This window comes from Belonocnema kinseyi, chromosome 8 (assembly GCF_010883055.1).
Source record: "Belonocnema kinseyi isolate 2016_QV_RU_SX_M_011 chromosome 8, B_treatae_v1, whole genome shotgun sequence".
Classification (NCBI taxonomy): domain Eukaryota; kingdom Metazoa; phylum Arthropoda; class Insecta; order Hymenoptera; family Cynipidae; genus Belonocnema; species Belonocnema kinseyi.
Window position 1 is genome coordinate 101,293,665 of NC_046664.1, and position 23,879 is coordinate 101,317,543.

Sequence of the window (23,879 nt, forward strand, 5' to 3'; positions counted from 1 at the left end):
TCTGAAAAATCTCTATCCCTTCCACACACTACTCCTTTCCCCTGCCGAGTGAGTCACACCTACCCCGAAAGGGAAATGGCTTAATGGTGTAATAATAATAATGAGTATGGCTTTCCCCCGTAAATTTAAATACAAGGCTAAAAATGAACAAACTTAGGTAGGTCATTCCTTTACGACAGCTCCAATAAAAATGTTGTGTTGGCTCGAGTGAAAACCCTTATATATTCTAACAACACGTTTTTCGTACCAAGAAGGATTTGTGGAAGTATGTAATAATAATAAAAAGTGAGAGTTTTGAATTTGTGAAAAATATATTCTATCATGAATTTTAATATTCGTTTACAGCGTTGTATATTTTAATGATTATTTGTTAATTTTTTCATCTACTAAATTTGCGTTCTTACATAAATGGATTTATACTGAAGAGATGTTGGAATACGTGGATAGAATTTGTGGATGCGAAGGAAGCCAAATATAGTCGTTTCGCTGTTGCTCGTATTCATCTTGATTTCAATCACAAAATTTCTACCAATTTCAAGAATTTTTTTCAAGTATTATTAATTTTAAATTATTTTGAATTCTCGTTGTCGTCGAATACACTCTTTAAACCTGGCAACATCATCAATTGTACTGAAGTCTAGTATATCATCTAGTATAGTAGCTAAAGTTTAACAGAATGTTTTTGAATGTCAAGACAAGTTGAATTACAAATCTAACTAAATTAAAAGTAAATTAAATAAAAAACTGTAGAATTTAAAATTCGAACAAGGTTATAAGTTTCCTATCTTACATAAATATAGACTCTTATCTGCTAATAATAACTAAGAAACTTCAATACGCTTTCGAACTGTAATGGATTTTGAATCTAACTTCGAAAAAATACCCGATAAGGCCCAGGATGAAGCTCGCAAGATCAAGATCACAAGTTTAGGCGCGCCTAGGGCGCGCGACGGTTAAGTCTCACGCCTCGTGCTCGGATATTTAGTCTTTGCATTTGAAATGCTTGAAAAAAACTTTATCAAAAAGATCTCTTTTACATGGCAGTATTTATATACGTCTTCATATTCTGAATTGTGTACTTAATTAAGTATTGTCAAAGGCAGACATTTGTAAACAGGTTTTGTTGGATTTTTTTTTGTAACTTTCGTCGTTTTTCCACACATTTTTTTTTAATTTTATTTTTTGTCAACGTTATTTTTCACGATGGAGAAAAATGGATGGTCAAAGTCGTATGGTCAAAATTTAGAGAGCTAGAAAGTCTTTCTACATGGTCGAACGGTCCTTCCAAATTTTTTTCGAAATGTTTAAAAAGACTCTTATTTTATCGCCAGTCTGACTTTTATAAGAATATCAGGCTCACCATCAGGGATGACTAAGGTATCCTTTTCGGCATGGTGAATACGCACATATTGTTTTCACTCATTTCGACCATCTACGAAGGAGCAGATAACCCATTGCGAGTGGTCAATTGTTTGATTTTTGCGCGTCAATCATGCGCGTGAAACTTAAAAGGGTATCGCTAGTTTGGTAGCAAATAGAATTCGTAGAACGCTTAGTGCTTTCTATTAAAAAAAATGTTTTTACTCAAGATTTCCGTGTAAAGTGAGTGCATTTATTGGGGATTAATGGAAAATATCTTATTCTGTAAATACCTGTTTTAAATACATAATTGTGATGTTAATATTTTCCATATGTCATGTGAGATTTAAGACATTTAATTATAATTTTTTTGAGGTTAATGTTAGTTTGAAGTAGATTATATTTATTTCAGTAATCATTGTTAATTCTAGGATTAATCGATTTAGGGTCAACTTGAATTGTATTTATTCACAATTAATATTTTTATAGGTAATTAGTCATTATTCAATAATTATTTTTGATACCTGTTTTATTACCTGCTCCATTCCTGAACTGTTTAATTCAAAATTTATGTAGTTTGTCGAAAATTTGGTTTTTCTTTGGTAGAAAAGTAATCTTCTCCATTAAAAATTCAAATATTTGGTTAAAAATGTATGTATTTTCTTGAAATTTTATTTTTCAAGTCAAAAACTGAGTGCTTTAAGTTAAAATTTAACTATTTTATTTAAAACTCACTTTTTCTTGAAACTTCATATTATCGGGTTAAAAATGCCACTATTTTGTATGGAAAATTTGTCTTGGAAATTCAACTGCTTTGAAGGAAATTTAACATCTTTATTAAAACTTCCCTTTTTGGAGTAAAAAAAATAATGTAAATGTAACTATTTGGAAAATTTGATTGGAAGGTTAACTATGTTGTAGAAAATTCAACTTTTTTGTAAAAGAGTAGTTTTTTATTAAAAATATATTTTTAAAATAAAAAATTATATTTTCCAAATAAAAATGTACCTATTCCATATTTGCTTAAAAATTCAAAAATTTGTTTTGCAAAACAACTACATAGTAGAAAATTCAACTTTTTGTAGAAGATACGTTTTTTATTAAAAATAATGATTTTAAATGAAAAATTAGTTTTGAAAAATAAAACTTTAAGATTTTCATTTTGACTTCAAAATTTATTTTTTAATTTATAAATTCAACTATGTGGGTAAAGGTGTATGTAATTTGTTGGAAAAACTTTTCTTTTTTGGTACAAAATTGATCTTATAAACTTAAAAGTTAACTATTTGCTTAAACGTTAATGTATTCTGGGTAGGAAATGGTCTTTGTTTGTTGATGCTTCTTTTTGATTAAGAAACTTGTTAAAAATTCTTCTTTTTTTCTTGGAGCTTCATGTCCTTGGTTGAAAATGTAACTATTTTGATTAAAATTCGTTTCATGTTTGGTTGAAAATTAATCTTTGAAAGTGACAATTATACCATTCCATTTTTTGATAAAAAATTGATATTTTTTACTTGAAAGTTCAAATGTTTTATTGAGAATTTATGCGTTTCATTTTTAATTAATCTTTAATGTGAAAATTCTATTGTTTTGTAGAAAATTAATCTTCTTGGTTTGGAAAATAAAGTTCTGAGTTGAGCAATCATATTTTCTGAGTTAGAAATTAAATAAATTTCTAAAAATTTATTTATTTTGTTCAAAAATGTTTGTTAAATATTTAAAATAATATAATATTTATTATTTAAATCCATTTTTATTGTTAAAATTATTCTTTTTTTAATAAAAAATTTAACTATTGCATGTTTGGTTCTAACTGTATCCTGTGTATTTAATAAGTTACAAATTTGTATTTTTTAATCAAATATTTGATACTCTTCGTCGAAAATTCATCTTTTTAGTTGAAAATTGTTTTCTTTAACGTAATTTTTTTAATAGGTTTTTTGTCTGAAAATTGAACTATATGTATCATTTTCAGTTGAAACTGTATCCTGTATACTGTATAAGTTTAAAATTGTACTGTTGGGTAGAAAGTTCATGTATTTTGTTAAAAACTATTCTTTTTAGGTAAAAAGAAAACCTAAAAATGAAAGCAGAGAAGAACTTTTTGTTTCGGGTTTTTTTTTCAAGCAGATACAGTTGAATTTTATGGCATTGAAAAATTCATCTTTTGGTGTAGGAAATTCTTCTTCTTTGTTGATGGTTTCAGTTTTTGGTTGAGAATCTTGAGTTAATTTGATAATTTTTTTTGAAAATCATCTTTTTTGTTGAAGATTGATCTTTTTTTTGTGTAAAAATCCACTTTTTTCCAAAACATTTGACATTCTACCTTAAAAACTTTTATTTGATTCAAATAAAAGAATAATTTAATGGTTTTTATGTTAATTTACTATTTAAATTATTCTAAGGAATATTTATAGGGCGGCTCAAAAAGAAGGAAAGCAGCTGGTAAGAGACTTTTTTAATTTTAACAATTGTAGTTGCAGTATTTAACTCAATCCTGCATTAGTGTTACTTTTTAGAATAAAGTTGATTATATCGTACCAGTAATATCATATAAGTTCTATATAATTAGTTCTATTTAATAAAAAAACCTATGTATGTATATCTCAAGTATTTATCGAACTTTAACCCTTTCATAATTAATTTGAAATTTGTTTTATTACAATTATATTTAATGCTTTATTAATTTATAGATTATATAAGGTTTTTAAATACTATGGTAAATATTTTATACTCTGTATCTGAATTCGTATGAATTTGCACTAATTAAATAGTGCGATGACTTTTATCAATTTATGAATAGATTTCAATCTATACCAGTCATCAGTGAAAAAACTACTAATTCGTAGAAGAAGCGTTAACATTAAATTAATACATAATAATTTTTTATTAATTACATTTTTAACTATTTTTATACGCATTAGTAATCTTTTGATTAATGATTATTATCGCAATGTCTACTCTAAATCAATTGATAAAGGACTTCCCACTATTTACATAGTAGAACCTCATGCCAGTTCAGATATAGAGAATCAAAAGTTTGTTTAAAAATAATTCAAAAATATATATTTGACTATCATCAATAGCCCTTTTCACCATCTCAGATTTTCAAATCGATCCTTTGCGATAACCGAATTTTCCTTGCTTACATATCTATATTGACACTTTGAAATAATCAAGTCGACCATTAAAAATGATCGAATCGCCCATCCGAAATGACTACGTGAAATATCTAAGATAATCGAATCGACCATTAAATACGACCCAGTCGAATAACTGATAAAATCAAATCGACCATCCGAGATTTCCAAACCGACCCTTCACAATGATCGGGTCAGCCAGCTTGAGATGACCGAGACGACGGTCTGAGGAAATCGACTCGACTTTCTGAGATTGTCGATTTGGACCTCTTGTTTTTACTTTATAGAGATAGTCGCTTTATTCATATTCAAGAGCTGTCCTATAGTCTGCCCTGCAATATGGTCTGTTTGCACGTTTATACTGCTAAGCAAACCTTCCATTTTTCTCCGTGAAAAAAAAGTACGCGTCCTATCAAGAAGTGATTCTTAAAGGAATTGTTGATCTTTTTTGGGATAACCATTTTTGTTAATTCATCTTTTTTCGTATCCTACATACTTTGTCCACAAAATGGAATTTTTTATTTTCCATTATTTTTTGTGCAATCAAAATTGGAATTTTCGATTTTTCAAGAAAATCCAAAAATTTATTATGATAATCTTGTAGGACTTTCAAAAAGAAATGTTTTTCTTCTCTTGACTCTTTTCCATATCGTGCGTTTTTCGGCTTCAAATTTTTATTTTCGGTTGATTAACAAAATTTTGAAAACGCTATAGCTCTGACAATTTTCTTTTTATCGAAAAAAGTTATTGGGATAAATTTTTTTTTTTTAATACTATAAATATCCGTACATAGAATTTTCAAATTCTGAAAAAAGTGTTCACAAAAATTTTCAAAATGTGCTCACTTTTTGAATTTTAATCAAAAATGGCTGGTTCATGAACTCGTCCTTTCTTTTATGACTTGAAAAAGTGTGCCAAAGATGAATTTGATTCGTTAATTTGTTCGAGAGTTATCGTGTTTACGGACGGACGGCCGGACGGACGGATGAACGGTCGGACGGACAGACAGACAAACATACGCCAACGTGAAAACCTGATTTTCGAATTCAAGGGGTCTCGAAACGTGGAGATCAGTTAAAAAAGTGTGATGTCAAATTTCCGACAATTCTAATACTTTCTCAATTATGAAGGATGACCATGTAAAAATAAATTAATAAGTAATGTCTTAAATTCCAATAAAGATTTATCAGTGTCACAAGCGGACAAATTTAATTTTACAGTAGTGATGAATAAACAGGATTGATATATAAGGATAATAACGTGCTTTATGATCCCAATTCTTATAAAAAATGGATGCCGATCTCTTAAAAAAATTATAAAGAGATGCTTTTAAATTGATTGATGGAAGGAGAATTAATAAGTTTCTTAGTCCTAGTGTCAGAAGAAAGGATCAGGTAACTGAAATTACGAATATTGCTAAATCTTATGGTATTTCTAATAGCCTCTTCGGTTATTCTGCACTGGTGCACTCCGACCAGCACCGAAGCAGGTCGGATTGAGAAGGAAGAAGTACGAAGAAGTAAGAAAGAGCGATCGGAGTGCTCTTGGAGTAAACCAGCGCAGTGTAAACGAATGCGCTATAAGATTCACATGAAAAATTACCCTCTCAGACATGTTATTATCTCTTGAAAAAATTAATAAATAGTCTGAAGAAGTCGATAAAATAAGGTTTTTCCTTATAAATTCCAATTTGTATTTTTCCCAAACGTTAAATTCAAAATATTTAACTCCTCGAAGTTAATTTCATGCTTGCAAACAGATGCATACATATTTATTGAATATATTATTTAAAAAATTAAATAAATAATTATTATAAAGTATACCTATCTCATGGTCGTGAGACTTGTCCATAGGTGTATTTTACAGCGGTTCTCCTGAGAATCGGTGGCCGGTGTCATTTTCATAGATAACAGTTTCTCCCAGGGGGACCCTACAATGGTTGTTTACAATTTTTTTACACACATACACACACACATATCCATATATGTACTACCGTCGAAAATTGTCGGTATGATCAGTAAAAGCACTATTAAAAATCACTGCTGACTTGAACGTGATTACTCGTTCAATAATGGACTGAGAAACTTTTTTAAAAACCGTTAGAAAGCTTATGAAATGAAACTTGACATTTGAGGCGTTAGTCTGCCGCCCATGACAGAAAAATATGAATACCTACAGCCTACGGGTGTCCAGAAGCTCGGGAGGGGCTTGTATTCTCTAGTTATACTACATATGATGCAATATAGCATTGGCGTCACCTCTGGGACTGCAGGTCGTGGGTGCCAGTCATCATCAAAAGTTGGAAGGGTCAGGTTGTCAGTAATTTACCGCCGTACAAAATTGAGTATAAAATTGAGTACAGAATTGAGTACAAAATTGAGTACAAAATTATGATATAGCAACTTTCATGAGACTCCTTATTTTTGTATTTTTATTCTTTATGGAGATACGTATCGATTATAGGAATAAATTCGTTCCTTTTTTTATATAACTAGTACAGCAATATTATAATACTTGATTACAAAACTTTCATGAGACTGTTTATTTTACATCTATTTTATATATTGTTTAAGTCTTAATAAACGGTTTCATTGTTTAAACATGTGTTTTCACAATTGATTTAAAAATAACCCTGATTACGAAGGTTTATAGTGAGATATAAGCTGTAGAATAAGTGAAAACGAGGTGGCGCGCACAGATGTTTTTGATGGAATTTCATGTTGCTTTGTATTTTTTATAAGATAGGTGCGCTCAACTAATTGAATTTTCATTAATTTACTAATTTATGAAACTAAAAAAAATCAAATTAGTAGTAGGAATAATTTCCTTTAAAAGTTAAAAAAATAGAATTGATTTATTATTTAATTCAATGTAATGCACAATGGACCAGGAAGCACCAAAAGTGGTGAAAATTTGATTTCACGTCGAATTTGACTAAAACTGAGTATAAAGGGATCGTAGGGTCTCTGATTTCGAATTTGACGTTATAAATTACAAATTCAAAATGGCAGATCCTATATAACGACCAGACTTGCAAAATTTGTTATATTTGTCTGAAACTTAGTATAAGAGGTTGTTTGTTGTCGCTGATTTAGAATTTGACGGAAAAAAATTAGTTATAGGTAAATACATTTGTTTATTATTTCATCAATACACCTGTCATTACCCTGAAAATGTAATATGATTCCAGTTAGAAGGGTCTACTGTGGGGAGGTTACATGCCTTTAGAGACCCAACTTTTATTTATTTTTTTGTAATTTTTTACGCTAAATTTGAAATCAGTAACCCCAATAAACACTTATATAAACTTTCAGACAAATATATAAAATTATTTAAGTTAACTCACCCCATTGAATGTAACATTTTGAATTTGTACTTTTTAAAGTCAAAATCGAAATCAGCGATGACAAAACCCCAATTATATCAAATCTTGGACAAACATGTAAGAAAAAAAATTTGTTCGCCATATTGGATCAGCTGTTTTTAATGTTTGACGTCAAAAACCGATGAATTCCTTAGGTTGTCTAATTGTACGCATGGGTGCAAATTTTTGCGCCTTCTTTGCTTGTTTGCCTTTCGTTAAATATCATAAAATTGTATCGCTTTATTGTAATAATCAAGCATAGAGAACACGTTTCATTTCTTGACATTGATTGTTTGTCAACAGACACAGTGTTATGTTTTTTTTTAATCTTGACTTTTGGCAAAAAAATTCAGATTCTGATTCATACGGTACTATTGTTGGATTTCAATTTGGATTAGATTTTAATTTAAATCAAAAATGGAAAGGGGTATAAGTTCACTGAACTTATCGAAAACTTGTTTAATCAAAAAATAATTAATAAATACAATTTTTCACCTGTGTTCATCTCTGCAGCCTAATCTATCTGACTGATTCACAGAAAATGTTATCAAGGAGTATGTATATACAACATAATTTACGGTGTATATTTTAAGAATTTTCAATATATTTGGAATATTTCTATGAGCGTCTAATTAAAATTTTTTGTCAATCGGTTTTAAAGAGTAGGTTGCAAGGGCAAGCAAATGTGGGAAATTGGTTGCTTTTACTATTTTTTTTAAATTTTACCGTTTATAAGGCATTGACATAAAATTACGCTTGACCTTAATTTAAGCTCTGAAATAAAATGTTTTCTGAATTAAAATAAAATAATGGAGAATGTGAATGTGACCCTTTTTTTCATAAGATTATTCAATTAAACCATTTATTTTCAGTAAAAATCGTAAACTGCCCTTACTACATGAGTAACTAAAAAAATTTAAACTACCCCTATAGATTAAAATGGAAACCATTTCGGAGAAAAAAAAATGATTTAGCTCCTTCGAATTTGAATCCAGAAATTTTATGATTATGTATTCGATAATGTATTTATCTCGCTAATGCTTCTTCGGCTATATCGAACACATTTTTATTACGTGTCCCGTGCTTCGCACTCGATTTTATCCACAATACGACCCTTTCTACATTATATTCTACTCTATCAACGATTAATTTTTAATACAAAAAAAATAGTAGTTAAAAATATTATTGCTACCTGTATCGCTTTTCCATAAATGAAATTTGTTTATTTCGAGTGTTCTTTTTTACGATTAAAACTAAAAATACGTATCCTACCGTAAGGTGGTTCTCAGAAAATTTGTAGATATAATTTAGGCTAAAATTTTTGTTAAACAATATGTTATTGTAGCTCGTGTACTTATTTTCAAACAGTAATTTTTTTATTTCTTATTTATTTTGATAACAAAAGATAACAAATTTGTAGATACATTTTGGTTAAATAATGGTTGTCTTTTCATTTTTTCGTATTTTGTGTTGTTTTTTTTTAATTTAATTTTTTGATATGACTTTTTACGATTAAAATCAAATCTACTCGGCCTATTTCAAATTTATCAATAAAATATTTGTAAATCCTTTTTGGGTAAACAATTTTGCTGTATTAATTTTTATTCGTGTCTTGTATCATTTTTGAATAAATGTAATTTTTTTATTTCGAATGTCAGTTTTTAAGATGAAAAAAAAACCATGTTTCCTACCAACAAATTATTCATGACAAATTATTATGAATTTTCACTCTTTTTTGGATAAACAACTTTCGTCTATTCAATTTTTCATAGCTTGCGTCATATGTTAAAAGAATTTATTTTTTAATTTATTTTTTACGAATGGAACAAGAGCTAGACATCCTATCAAAAGTGATTTACAAGAAATTCGTAAATCTTTTTTGGGTGGAAAATTTTTGTTTATTTTGTTTATCGTATCTTGCATAGTTTGACCGGAAAATGGAATATTTATTTTACATTAGGGGTCATCTATAAACTACGTAGCCTGTCTAGAAGAGTAAGGGGGGTGGGCACTAAAAGACTACAATGAGCCAAATTGTAGAAAGGGGGGAGGGGGTTCGTCTGCGGTACGTGGTTTTACATTGATATACTTTTATTCTGCATACACTTGTCAACTTGATTGTCAAAAGGCTGAAGAAAATTGTTTGCCTGTCATAGATAATTTACATATGCATGTCAATCATCTATTACAGGCAAATATTGAATAAAAGGTGAGACTAGCAATGCAGTTTTACCTTTTATTCAACTGATGACTTATATAAAAATGTAATTTGGATATATTGTTTGTCTTTTTAAGTACTACTAATAAGCGTACATGAAATTTTTAAATCTTTAAAAAAGGTGTCTCAAAATTTTGAAAGTGCTCTAATTTTTTGAAATTTTATCGAAAATGGCTAGCTAACTAACATAATCTTCAATTTAAGACACTAAAAGAGTATATCAAACGCCCATCCAATCTATCAATTTAGGCAAGTCAACTAAGGTTTAAACTAGGCCAATTTTTCTTTAACATTTAAAAAAAAAGAAAATTCAAAATAAATTATTAATGCTTCACATAAGGCATTGATTAAGGTTTAAGGCTTCCTTAAGGCATTGATAGATAACATAAAATAAGTTATACTTGAAATGAAAGGTGAAACCACACTTAAATCGAGCAAAACGCCCACAAAAAAGTCTTTTCGACGTTTATCTTCGAAAAGATGCATCGAAAACAAATGATTTTTTTCCAGAGAAACAGTTCTTATAATTTACAATAAGAATGCTGGTACGATTTTTTTCTCCGCCGATCATACTTTCTGAGTAATCACCCCTCAGAGCAGGGGGTGAGTTGTTCCGCGCAGGTGACACGCTCCTTCCGCAGCTCATATCCCGAAAGGGGGTAGTTTTTGGACAAAAGTGTATATAACTGAAATTATGCAGAGTTTTCCGTTCTACAAATTATGTCTAATACATTTACCGCAAAAACCGATCTTGTTTCAAGATATGAGCCATGGAAGGAGCGTGCCACCCGCGAAGTGAATCTCGCCCCCCTACTTTGATGGTTGATTACTCAAAAGCTATGATCCGCAGAGAAAAAATGTATGCTAGAAAACTTATTCTAAACCCTAAGTACTATTTTTCTGGAAAATACCATTTGTTTTTGATGCATTCTTTCCAAGATAAACGTCAAAAAGCATTTATGAGGGTGTTTTTCTCCATTTAAGGGTAGTTTCACCCTTTATTTCAAGTCCAACTTATTTTATGTTACCTGGAAATTCCTTGAGGAATATGTATGTCAAGTATTAATAATTTTTTTTTTTAAATGTTTAAAAAAATTGGCTACAATTTTGAATTTTTTCACTCCTACATTTATAATTAGCAACCACTAGATACATAAAGACACTATTTTCGTGGCAACACAATGCGAAAGGTTGTATTCAAATCGGTGGAACGCCGCTGGATTTCCTACTTTGTCATTTTTAACGTCTAACGAGACTCCTATTTCCAAATTCATCGTCCTAAACAAACTAAAAATCTACAGACACACATACATACATATGAACATACAGACAAAAATGGTGGAGGGAGTCAAATTTTACACAATTCTAATACCTTCTCTGATAAGAATGGTAAAAATTAATTAATATGCGTATCTTACAAGAAAATACTATTTTTATACTTTTCGGGGTCGTTCAACCCCATGGGAACGTACTTGATGTTATCCACAAAATGTAAGTATTTACAGTTTTTTTTCAAAGAGCGTAACCTTTTTTTGGGATTTTCATTAGGTCAAGATTTTTGTTCTATTAGGGCTACACCAGCATGTATTTTATAAATCCAATCTTCGCTCAACCTTCGGCATTTTTTAAAATATTTAAGTTTTGAATTTCAGAGAAGGAGATTAATTCTTGAAGGGATTTTTCGAGATTGAGAGCTATGAATGTAAAGTCCTGAATGTAACACGAGAGGGTAGATATCGGGAGGACAAAAACCACAGTCTTGTAATCTGAGGGTCGGGGACAGGAGAGGAATGAGCTAGTGACTATATCCTAGAGGATGTGAAGGCGTCCTCCTGGGTTAGAGTAGCTATATTATGTTCTACAGGGCGCTCTGGGGCCTATAATCATGCGTCTTGATTAGTACCTCGCGCTCAGTGATCATCCCCAGACTCTAATGCTTCTCTCAACTCTAGTCCTCTCTAGCCTGATCTCCTTCGTATAGACCACACTTCTAATATTCCTAGCCAACACCATCTAAAGGGTGATCTCAATTACAATCCCATTAATTCTGCAAGACAAAACACTTCCAAAACTAAAATCTATTATAATCGTCTCCGAAACTACGAATAATAATTTTAGATTTTTATTTTTATTTGCTTTTCCGTTCCAAATCCTGTCGAAAAAGATGCATGATAAGAACTAATTCAGATAATATTGAAAGGCTGCTAAAACTAAATATTCGAATCTAAGAAATTTGGGTACTTCTACGTATATTTCCACATCCGCTTTTACTTCATATACTAATATATTTTTTCTTGGCAAGGGATTTGTAGTAGACATGGTATCGTTTTTCATGATATTCCTTCGTATAGAAGTACAATACCGATGATATTGGCCACGAATGACATAAGGCTATCTGGGTAAATGGGTCAGAAACTATCAATGTCTGTTTCCAAGCCATGTACCACGTTGTAGGGCCAAATTAGGCCCTCGCTCAAGTGCCACATAGACGCGTTTATCTTCTGCATTCTACTATTCTAGTACCACATTTCTAGATTCGTTTTTATATGAACAGAGAATTATTATTTGAAGGCACACATTGAACGTGATATCGTAGGAAGAAATTTTTTTATCTTTGACCTGCTTGAAAGCGAGATTCTTCAAGGGTTTTATTAGCATCATAAACTGAGAGTATATAAACGAACTCAGTCAATAAGAGACGAGCGACTCCAGCAGGCAGCTTTACTACGACTCTCGTTTTCATGGCGGATGAAGTTACGAGTTATTAAAAAAAGTGTCTCCTTTACCGCCATCAAGACAGCGGCACGTTCAAGGTGATCAAAATGTGAGTTAAACTTTACAATCTCATCTGCAACTCTCCATTAAACTTTACAAATACAAACAAAACTCTTTGATTTGATACGAAATAAAGGTATGAAAAAAGTCCACACGATATTTTTCACGTTTGAAATCATCTTTTTTTCTCGTGAATTTACCATTGATGATCGACCAGTCTGCATAATTTTTGATATAAATGATTATCAAGTGGATCTAATCCTAGACAAAAATGTTCTCTTTTAGGTTACAGAAGACCGAATAATCGCGAATTCCAAGAGCGGATGGGTAAGGAGATAACATGACACCAGCTAGGTGTGGAATGTAAAGCGATAGATATTGCCCGGATCTTAGAGGCCGATTCACACCATAGAATCCGTGAGGTATCCGCGGACTGTGGGCATTTCGGTTGGTTGGTACGTCCGGGTTGTAGGATGGTGAGATAACCAGTGCCGCAGAATGGGATGAATAATGAAGTGACTCGCGCTTCGGCCGGAAGGGCAGGTCGGGCCAGCCCTAGACCGGTGCTAACTTCGAGATTAGCCTTGAGTTATGGCGTTAAGATCACATCTAATTGTATCAGTGTTATACCTCCCGGTTATCTATTCATCCATCTGTGCGTCTTCTCCTTTACAAACTACCAACCTGCCTACTCAGCTTGCCTTCCCTCTCTTCTTCCGCACCATTGAACTTAATCTAAAACCTCAACCTGCATCATCAAGAATTTAGCTAATAACTCCACAATTTGATCTGAAACATCTATTCTCCAAATAGAAATACGTACATTCATGTGTGCCCTTGGTTAATTCACTTGTACGGAATTTTTTGCGCTTCTACTCAAGGGAAATGGCTTAATTAAGTATTTATCGAAATAACCAGATAAATCTCCCCATCCCTAGGCTTATTTTTAGTTCCATCAAATGGTTGTCTTCGGCTCCTTCTTGCCTTCTCCTTTGTGTTCTTCTTATCTAATTCTTATTCTTTCTGATGTAAGTTAACTTTTAGTGTCACCTTGGACTAAACCAGGATGAACGACACTTTTAGGACGCAGTTATTTTAAGGAAAGATCATCATAACCAAAAATACTAATCAGAATTGCTGCTGGAAGCACCAGGCTTCATTTAAACAATGCGGGCAAGGCGCAGTAGAATACAGATAATTAATTCGATAAAAAGGAGTACGCCTTTATTATTGGATCCTGAGAAAAAGTTTTTTAGATTTATATATTTTTCTCCAGATGGTTGATCCTATAAAATTAATTTAAATAGAATTTGAATGACTAAAAGTAAGTTTAATTGCGAAACCCATAGAAAAAACTCAGGTTTTCATTAGAACTACTTTTTGGTTCAAAAGAAGTTGCAACAAAAAGGAACCCCTCTTGCTGGGAAGGAACCTAAAACGATGAACCACTTCTAAAGAACACTCTAATTAGGCCTCTAAAGGAACGCTATTTTAACAGAACCTATTCCAAAAAACCTATTTTTCGCTTCACCTACTTCGAAATTTTACGTAATTAATAACACAACTTTTACTTTGAACCATACATGTAATCGAACTCTGATGGACATAATTTAATAAAGAGAATTAAAGTACAAAATATTATCGCAATCAGAATATTATTATTCCTGTGCAAGAAACATTTCGTCCTAATTCATCTGTCGATAACTGAAAATCGATCCCTAACTTATCCAGATTAATTTGCAAGCTATTCTTTTGTAAATACGGCTTCATTTTTTATATTCAAGGTCTCTGAATGAACCCGTTCTGGTGTCTACAACTTTCTTTAGGAGCTAATGTTCTTAAATATACCAAATTTTGTTCAAGACGCAACTTCAGTGAGCTCCCACTTTTTTCAGTGATCTTTCGATATAGTATAAGAGATGGAAGATTTATAATATGGAAGTTAGGACGCCATAGTGGAGCCATGAAATTCAGCTACCTGTGGCTTCTACGAGTTTCCACGAGAAATACGACAATGATGCGAATTAGTGTCGCGTATGTCATATCGTCTGTATCATCAGCATTTGATGGCTCTGAAGAAGCACCGAGTGGGGTGAGTAGTCGCTTTGTGCTATCAGGGTGATTATATTGCCATTCGGTAAGTGACATAAAGTCACACAAGCAAGGGGAGTAGGTACCATAACACGCGCAATATTGCGATGCGTATCCGTTGTTCCTGTGGTTACTGTTCTCATATTATACATACTGCCTTTTGTACAGTAATGACTTTAGGCTTCCTAGAAACAAGTAATTAATTCCCACTCGAAATTATTTCAAAAGATTATTTCATTAGCTTTTTTGTGGAAATGGTTCATGAATCACAATTCTTACTGATTTTATAACGATGCAGTACGGCAGAAAAATACTGATGAAATTTCATTTGTTTCCATCCTATCCCGGTTGATATCCTTTAAATCGCTTCGATAGCCTTAAAAATAACATGTGAATTTTTTCGGAACAAAATCTTTCCTAAACAAAACGCGTCCTCAAATTCAAAGATCATATATATGCAAAACTAATCAGAAATTTATTTTCGGGATTAGTCACCTCTTCTCTCATGATGCCAATTTTTGCTCGACCACCTCCTCTTTATCGTCTGCTTTTCTTCATCAAAGTTCAAGTGCCGTTAGCAGTACTTAGGTCAGAGGTCGCTGTGGTTGTTGGTGTATTTTTACGATATTATTTATGATATTAATTTCGCACGGGTAGCACCAACCCGTCGGGAGTTGTAAAGCGTCGCTCTCTTCCTGCGATATCATTGTCTCGACGAAGCGCTGCTGCCATGGGGAAAGAAAGGGGTCTTTTACGGAGGTGAATAGTGGCTTCTTTAGCCTCAAGACGAACATGAAGAGGCGCACAGAAAAGTGGAGGTAGAGCAGTGCTCTCGATGTTGTCGGTAGAAAGGAAGATCCCTCGGTCGTCTTCTTCTTGACTCGAGACAGACAGAAAACACAGAAAATTGAAGGAGAGGATTCGCTGTGGTTTGCTTCGTTGGTGTAGGTGTCGTGTCGTGAAATCTCACGGTGGGGAAAATCCTCTCAGCAGTCCGACTTCTTTTACGATGAACTCGTAATTGAGTTTTCCCGATGCAAAAAACCATCGAGTCCATTCCCTCTGATTGTTTGGGGTGCGAAACAATTGCGTACTGTTATTGTCAGCTCCTTCATTTCAAATGACATCCAGTCACTAAATTATACTTTTATGATACTGATATTTTAAATCTCAGTATAATATTGATATATACAGATGTAATGGAAATCCCATTTCTACTACTTTAGACAATGTTTTAAATTAAATTATTTCAGGGAGATACGGATTATTATATGAGGTTACAAGACGACGAAAAAGAGTGGTTCGGGTCTTGATATTTTTTGTGAAGTTGAGGGAAAGGATCATTTCGCGTTCTTCTTTAAGACGTCAGTGGCATCTGGCATAAAGTCGCCCGGAGCGTTTCGGGTAAATCCAAATCCGCGGGATAAGTAATATTTAAAACCGAGTCCCTCTCGTCCTAAAATTACTTTCTGGCAACCCGAACTGGAGAACCGAGAACCTGAGTGAGCAAGCCACGCGTTGAGCGATAGCTCATGAGATAAAAGCAGCACCCGGGAGCTTCGGTTACCACCAAATGCTCAAGACCACATTATTCTCAGTAATTACGTCACCTCTGTTTATCCCCTGGGGTTCACTCTCAAATATTGCAAATTGAAGAATTTTGATTTTTAGTAAAAAAAACACTACATCTTGATTGGATTTAATCAATTATCCTTCAAGATATTTTTAAATGTTTGGGATATTAATAAAATACAAACACTAGAGCAAACTTAAAAGGAATTAAAATTCAAGAACAAAAATTTTTGATCACAAGATTGAATCTATATTCGCTAGAGGAGATTCCCTTTACTGAGATAGCATGATTATCCACATTTTCATAGAAGAACAGAAAGAGGTCTACGTCAGTAATGTTTCTCGTGCTTAGGACGCATAGTGGAGAAAATTCACTATAATCGGGCAATAGCAGCTACGTTTCAACTGGCGTGAAATCGAAATAAGTGCGTATCATTTTCTCTTGAATAGCACGCCAAACAGAAGTTACTCAATTTGAATTCGCAGTTAAAGGGTAAATTCTGCATTTGATTTTGTTTTTTCTGATACCCCCCTTCAGATTTCGTCCAAAATCTGAGAAATCTGTTGAAAAAGATTTTCCTAGACTTTTAATAAATAAAACCTAAAACTAAATTTAAGGAAACTGGTCTATGCTTGTTTATTTCTTCAAAAATCATTTTCAGAGGTGGTCAAGTAACGAGGTTAGTCAAACTTGGCAGAACTTATCAGACCAGTCGATTTACTAAATGCGAATAAACACGTATATAAGTTATATAGCTGCAGGGCAAACTTTGACTGCGGAGCTTCAATCGTACCTTCGCCTGTGAGGTCCAGTACACAAGGCAATGGTCAGTCGTTGCGGTTAACTACACAGCTTGTCAGATTCACCTTCCAACTCAAGGGTCTCGGCTGATTAACGATAGGTCTAACCTTCCATCGGAAACCGGGTAAATACACAAATAGAAAGCAAACAGTATAACGAGGTGAGATACACTCTGATTAAGTCATCACTTTGGTTATATCTTAAATTGAAAGAATCTATTTTTTAATTTTCTGAAAAATTAGATCATTGAAATATAATCATTTACTACGACAGAAAAAACTTGGCTCCTGTTTTGGCAATTTAACATTCAAAAAAGAGACTGGGAGGCGATTGCTCTTTTGATAAAACTTTATTAGTCAATCGAGAGTGTGCCATTCCCAATGCCAGATAAAAATAATTCGTGCGAGCCAGCCACTTTATTAGATTAGCCAAGCCTAGTAATATCATAATAGAAGATGCACCCTCATTTCTTAGATACTCATTCGTTCGCATCAATATTATCCGACAAGACTCATTGATTAATCAACACTCATGGATGAAAAAGCTTCAATTTCGTAAAATTAATTGATTAGTTTACTGTTCATAGAAATAACTTCATTTCTCTTCAGACTGATATAACCTACTAGTCTAGCGATAAATGATACCAATATTTATTAATTTGAGGATTTTTAAAGGACATTAAGGAAGTTTCGAGACGACGAGACGTGAAATGAATTTCCGTCGAAGCACCCCAGTCGAAACCGCGCAACCGGCCAATGATTTTTTCAACGAGTCAGTCGAACCTTTTTTCGGGGCATTGTTTATTCAGGACGATATCAGTGGCGACGACTACTACGATGGCAACTGTATAGGAAAGCGAGACGGCCGTGTGAATAGCGTTTCCGGTGGGACGTCGAGGTCCGGAGGGCTTCGCAGACTCGTGTTTCCGGTCCAGCGTCCGCTATTCCTCCCCACTACCGGTCCGGATCTCTCTGCAGCTCCTCTCCTCAGCGACCAGAAACTACCCTCGAATACACACCAACAGACCTATCCGCTTCATGGAACGACGTTCGCTAATTAAGATATCGATTTTTATTGTTATCACTAAGTCGGCAGAATGCAATGGTAGATGTCCCATTTTTTTTTTGCAAAAGACTTATCCAAAAAGAGAAATGGTTCGTTACCAACCACTGAACATCCAAATAAAAAAATCGATTCAGTGAAAATCTCACGTTCTAATTTTGTATCGGGCTATAAGATAAAATTCCGACGAAAATCAAGAGCCCTTAGAGACACGCGACCATATGTTAGAGGGTGGATTTTCTGCAGAAAATCTCGAAAAATGTTGCTGAGGGATCGTAAAGAATGGCCAGTGCTGTTACCTGATAAATATCTTTATGGTCGGGTGGTCCTGCAGTTCATCCCCAAGCCGTATCCTTTATCACTTCATCCTTCTTTTTCTGGTAAGCAGACCAGGCCAGAGGTGAAAGCCCCGTGTAAAAACGAAATGGAGTGGTGGGCTTCTGTGGGTGGAGGAACAGGATCGGGTAATTATGAGGATTAATCTTAAGTCCCGTAAAGTCCACCACTTGTGGAGCCTGTTCCCCTGTGTTGTACCAGGTCTCTCCTCTCTTTCTCTCTTCATGCTCTTGTGGCAGAAGTACTCATTTGGTTAAAGCACCAACGGTGTCTAACGACCACCGACCGACCCTCTGCCACTTGTTATTTCTTACAAATTGTAATGACTTGAAGATTTATTTACATCCGAAGAAATGTATTTATATTCTTACAAATTTGTCTACTATACATAACTTACAATTTTAGAATCGAATAACAATTTTCAAGAGCTACTTATTTCTGGCAGATTTTGGGGGTAATTAAATGGAAAATAATTCAGGCTTATGGTGGGTAATCACTTATATATCCGGAAGGCAAGCTTTCCGGAATTTACGTAAATATTTTTAGAGCTGCTGGGTTGGTGATGAGCAGCGTATGTAGAATGTGGAAGCTACAGGTGTCAGCGAAAGCAGTATTTTTCAACGGGCTCAGAAGGGTAGACGGAAAGAGAGAAGGAGAGGGTGACAAAGATACAGGCGAGAGAGAAAGAGAAAGGGCAAATTTTACCGTGGAAAGGCAGCAGAATGCCAGCACGCACGTTGAATCTGCTAAACGGTCTCGCTCGTGCGTGAAATGCCTCGATATCACTGCGTTTTATTTCTGCTCGTTCGCGCTTCTCTCATGCGCAATTCCACCTTCGTTCTCTTTTATCTTCCTTATAGTATCCTATTGCTTCATCAACCTTCATACCCAAGTTTGATTTATTTCCCACAAATGGATGATTCCTAATTTATTTATCTGGTACTTTACATTCTCTGTTACTTATACTGCAATATTACTTTTTCAATAATATTTCAATGTTATATAAAGTGGTAGATGCTAGACTTTCACTTTAATATCGAAAGGATGAAGCCTTTCTTCTACGGATCGATTAATTGAGAAGCCGGAAGGCCGATTTAATTAATAACCATCGGCTTGCAAAAGGTTCACAATGGCGATACTTCCTCTTTGCATAATCTTTAGAAGATTAACGAGCCGATTGAGAAGGAAGAGGGGCTAAAGGAGAGAGCTCTCTCTCCACCGCAAGACTCCAAGATGCGCCTTGTGGTGGCTGCGGCATGGATCTTCGCGATGTTGGCATTAACGCAATTATGAATTTGTCGCGTTGGTACTAGACTCTACAAGATGTTACCACGCCCGCGGGCCAACATCCAACCATGCATTTATATTCCCCCCTTAGATTTCCTTCCACAAGTAGAAGAACTTTCAAGAATATAATTTGATTTTTATGAATACAAAGAAAATTTGTTGCTATAATAATCCAGTTAATAATCATTCTCTCTGCAAGAATCTTTTTTTAATGTAATTTTTCTTAAGTGTGTTCAACAATTAGAACACCAATACAAGGTTAATTTAGATAGTAAGATTATTTTGAAGAAAGTTTTCTAAATTATGCAATAGACAATAGTTTTTTACTAAGAAAGTAACGAAATTATGTGGGGCATGTAAGATTATTATAAGCAACTTGTTGACTCTGAAAGTGGTTTGCAGTAATTGAGTATCAAATTGAACCTAGTAGCTTTCAGAAGAATGAAAAGTTGTGGAGATTATTATTTCTAGTATTCGTTTGCTTCCTAAAAGGAGGAGATAACTAGCATTAATGTTTGGGAGATGAGATGTTGTCACAGAAGAGTCGTGTTAATACAATTGCAGCATTAATATTCATAGCGGTTTCAAATTTCTGTTTATAATTTCTGATTAATGTCTATTCCCCGTCATGAAAAAATCATCTTTCATATCCTATTTATCCATTGTAAGTATTTGCGACTCTCTTCAGCATGATAGTAGGATTTTCGAACATTTTCCAAGACGTTATACAACTTTCGATAAATTCTCCTATATGTAAAAGAGCATATCTTAATTTTTGTCCTAACAGTTCCATAAAATTTAATGAAAAAGATAAATGTTTTAAACTTTTGAAAGGCAACTTTGCAATGTTGGTATGAACTTCTATTGATAAGGAACAAGTTGTGACAAGAAGTTGGTAATGGTTGGAGGAAATCGTGGGGATGCATGTGACACACCATGGGTTCATACACACGACATCGTGCGGTGGCATAAGGATGGTGGAGCAAGAGGATCGTTGCGGTGAACCACAGGCAACTGCTGGGACCTCCTCGTGCGACAAACTCTTGCGACTAAACCACCCAACCCTTTTCGAATTCCTCTTACCCCTCGTTTCACATGGTTATCTGGCGAACTTGCGCGGGAAAATCAATCGACCTAACGACCGACAGGTCAATGCGCACGGGGTTCTAGAATTTCAACCCAATCCAACACACCAGGGCACATCAGATCCCCGGTAAAAGGGGCACAAGCGTCCTGGCCACAGCGTAGGTGGGGTTAGTGAGTGTCTAGTCAGTCCTTAATATAGTAAGAGCTGGACACACGCAAACAACCCTGGAGAACTTAACGTAGCCCCTGGTAAGCACTAGAAAGCCCGCACCCATGAATATACATATACTGGCATATTATCAGTAACTAATGAGGGACCTACCTAATTGAAATGTCGGGCTTTTGTTTCTACTTCTACAGATTCAATGCCATTTTCTTAAGCAGAGAGACTCAGTTATCAGTCACATGAATAGCACTGCTAATTGGTGATCTCTCCATACAGCAGATGAATGATTATATAATTTGGAAAACGATTAGTTGCATTTTTATATTTTAGGAGAATTTTGAAGTTGCGGCTGAGTACCTGTTGATTCACCTTTAATAATCTTACTTGGTTTCAGACTGTGTGCTTATCGTCTAAATTTTTCATTGGGTAAGAAAACTCTTTGAAGTTTGCCATGTAGGTTTTTACAGAAAAGATTTGTCAAGTCCAGTTTATTTTAACTACCGATATCAGAATTCTGGCACTCTCCTAGAGCTCTAAAAATAGTATTCCTAAGCCAAATAAGACTTAAATATCACAATCAAAATGTCTATGATCAGTGACTCAGAACTAGACAGCACTCGGCTAAATCCACTTCTTTCGGTTTCCCAAGTTGTTAGAATATTTATGCGAGTTCAGAAGATATTTTGAACTATATACCGACTATTACTGCACCTAGAGTATATAATCATTATCTTGATGATGAGATAAGAATGTCATCTTTAATCTATTCAGGCTTATGAAAAGTGATTTCACTTTTATGTTATTTTATTATTATTATTTTTGTGTTGAAATTTTGTCACAGGCTTATACTGTCCAACATGTCGAAGGCATTTTTGGTTAAGGTTGGATTTTTATTTGATCATTTTTGCACGGGGATGTCCCGGTATATATTATCAGTCACGGACACACTTTTATAATGCAATCAAGTGATCTGATGAGAGCAGTCTGCCCAGACATATTGGACAAAGCCTGGTTTTTACCCTATCATTGACGGACTGGGTTGCAGTCAAGTACACGATGGGGGGACCTACAGCTTAAGGTGGGTTCCAAACCACCAGAACCTCGGTACAGGTACATTGCAAAATTTCTAGATGTACCGGCTGAGGGATCGAACCCCGGACCTCTGAGGTGAAGTCCGAGTGTCTAACCAACTGAGCTACTGATATTATTATTATTATTACACCATTAAGCCATTTCCCTTTTCGGGTAGGCGTGACTCACTCGGTAGAGGAAAGGTGTAGTGTGTGGAAGGGATAATAAATTTTCAGATTTATCCATAATTCTCGTGTTATTTATGTAAATAACACGTTCGTTCCGCAACACTGCTCCGACCCAGGTTGCTGATCAATCTCTCTAGCAATCACCCCAAGCTAAGATCCTCACGAAGTTGTTATAAGGTTCACCACTTGGGTCCATTAGTGGTCAAGGTCTTTTGTTTCAGGCGTCATTTACTCTACTGACACTCTTTTTATTAACTATTTGCCGCCATACTTTCCTGTCCTAGCATACTTCTCTAGCTTCTTTTATGTCAATACATTTTTTCATGCAGGCTCTCGTGTTTCTGTGACTTCTTATGTCTCTTCTAACTAGGGTCTCATTCACACATTCTAACCATTCTTTCTGCGGTCTACATCTGGGCACGCTGCCATTTACTTTACCTTGATATACTTGTTTCGTTAGTCGTTGATTTGGCATTCTCTCAACATGTGCGAACCATCTTAACCGATTTCTTTCCCATGTGTCTACTAGCGTCTCTTCTGCATCACATTCTTTTAGAATTATCTCGTTACTTACTTTGTCCATTAGAGTTTTCCCGCATATTATGCGAATGAATCTCATGTCAATTGCGTTAATTTTACTCTTATCTTTTTCTTGATAAGCCCATGTCTCGCTACCGTATAGTACAGTCGGTACAAATATAGAATTATGTATTGCCATTTAATGATATAATACGAAAATATTATCAGTTGGTATTGAAAATACTTTACAACAAATTAAGCTAACCTTACCTTGTCTGCGTGCGTTGAGATCAACAACTTTTGCCAAAGTTGACTCCAGTCCCTCTGAATGACTACTATGACGCGTTTTGCTCAGGTACAGCTAAAAGAAAAAACTTGTTAGCAAACAGGCTAAATATATTTTAAACAGATTTAAATCATATTTAAAGCAGAATTGCGCAACAATGATTTTTTATCATTTTTTATAGATACTTGGGATTAAAGGTATAGAAAAAAGAGAAGGGTGGATATATAGAAAGTAGGTTGGCGACGCTTCGTGAAGAGCTATCTCTCGACGTCGAAGTGGATAACGGGACAAACGATTTATTCTAAACCTTTATCTGGGCCCCTCGAAATTTATGAAAGAAGACGCCCGTTTAACCGACTCGCTCAGTCATCCCTCACCCCGGTGGTGAAGCCAACCTTCTCTCTCTGATTCGCCTTTCAGATCCTTTTCTCTTTATTCATTTCTCTCTCGCTCCTTTTCCCGCACGATCCTCCTCTATCTCCACGCGGTTCTCTGGCTTCGTCATTTCCCAGTGCTCGTATGTCAGCCCTTTATTTTAGACAGAGGCGAGAGTCGAG

At 34.3% G+C, this 23,879-nt stretch overlaps 1 protein-coding gene across 1 annotated transcript in view; it reads right to left on the bottom strand.

The window, feature by feature from the left end:
* LOC117179092 overlaps window positions 1-23,879 on the bottom strand; it is an 887,384-nt gene that overhangs the window by 239,232 nt on the left and 624,273 nt on the right. The window contains exon 3 of the mRNA XM_033370741.1: window positions 23,307-23,397. Coding sequence (XP_033226632.1) covers window positions 23,307-23,397 — 91 coding nt within the window. The remainder of the gene's footprint in view (window positions 1-23,306; window positions 23,398-23,879) is intronic.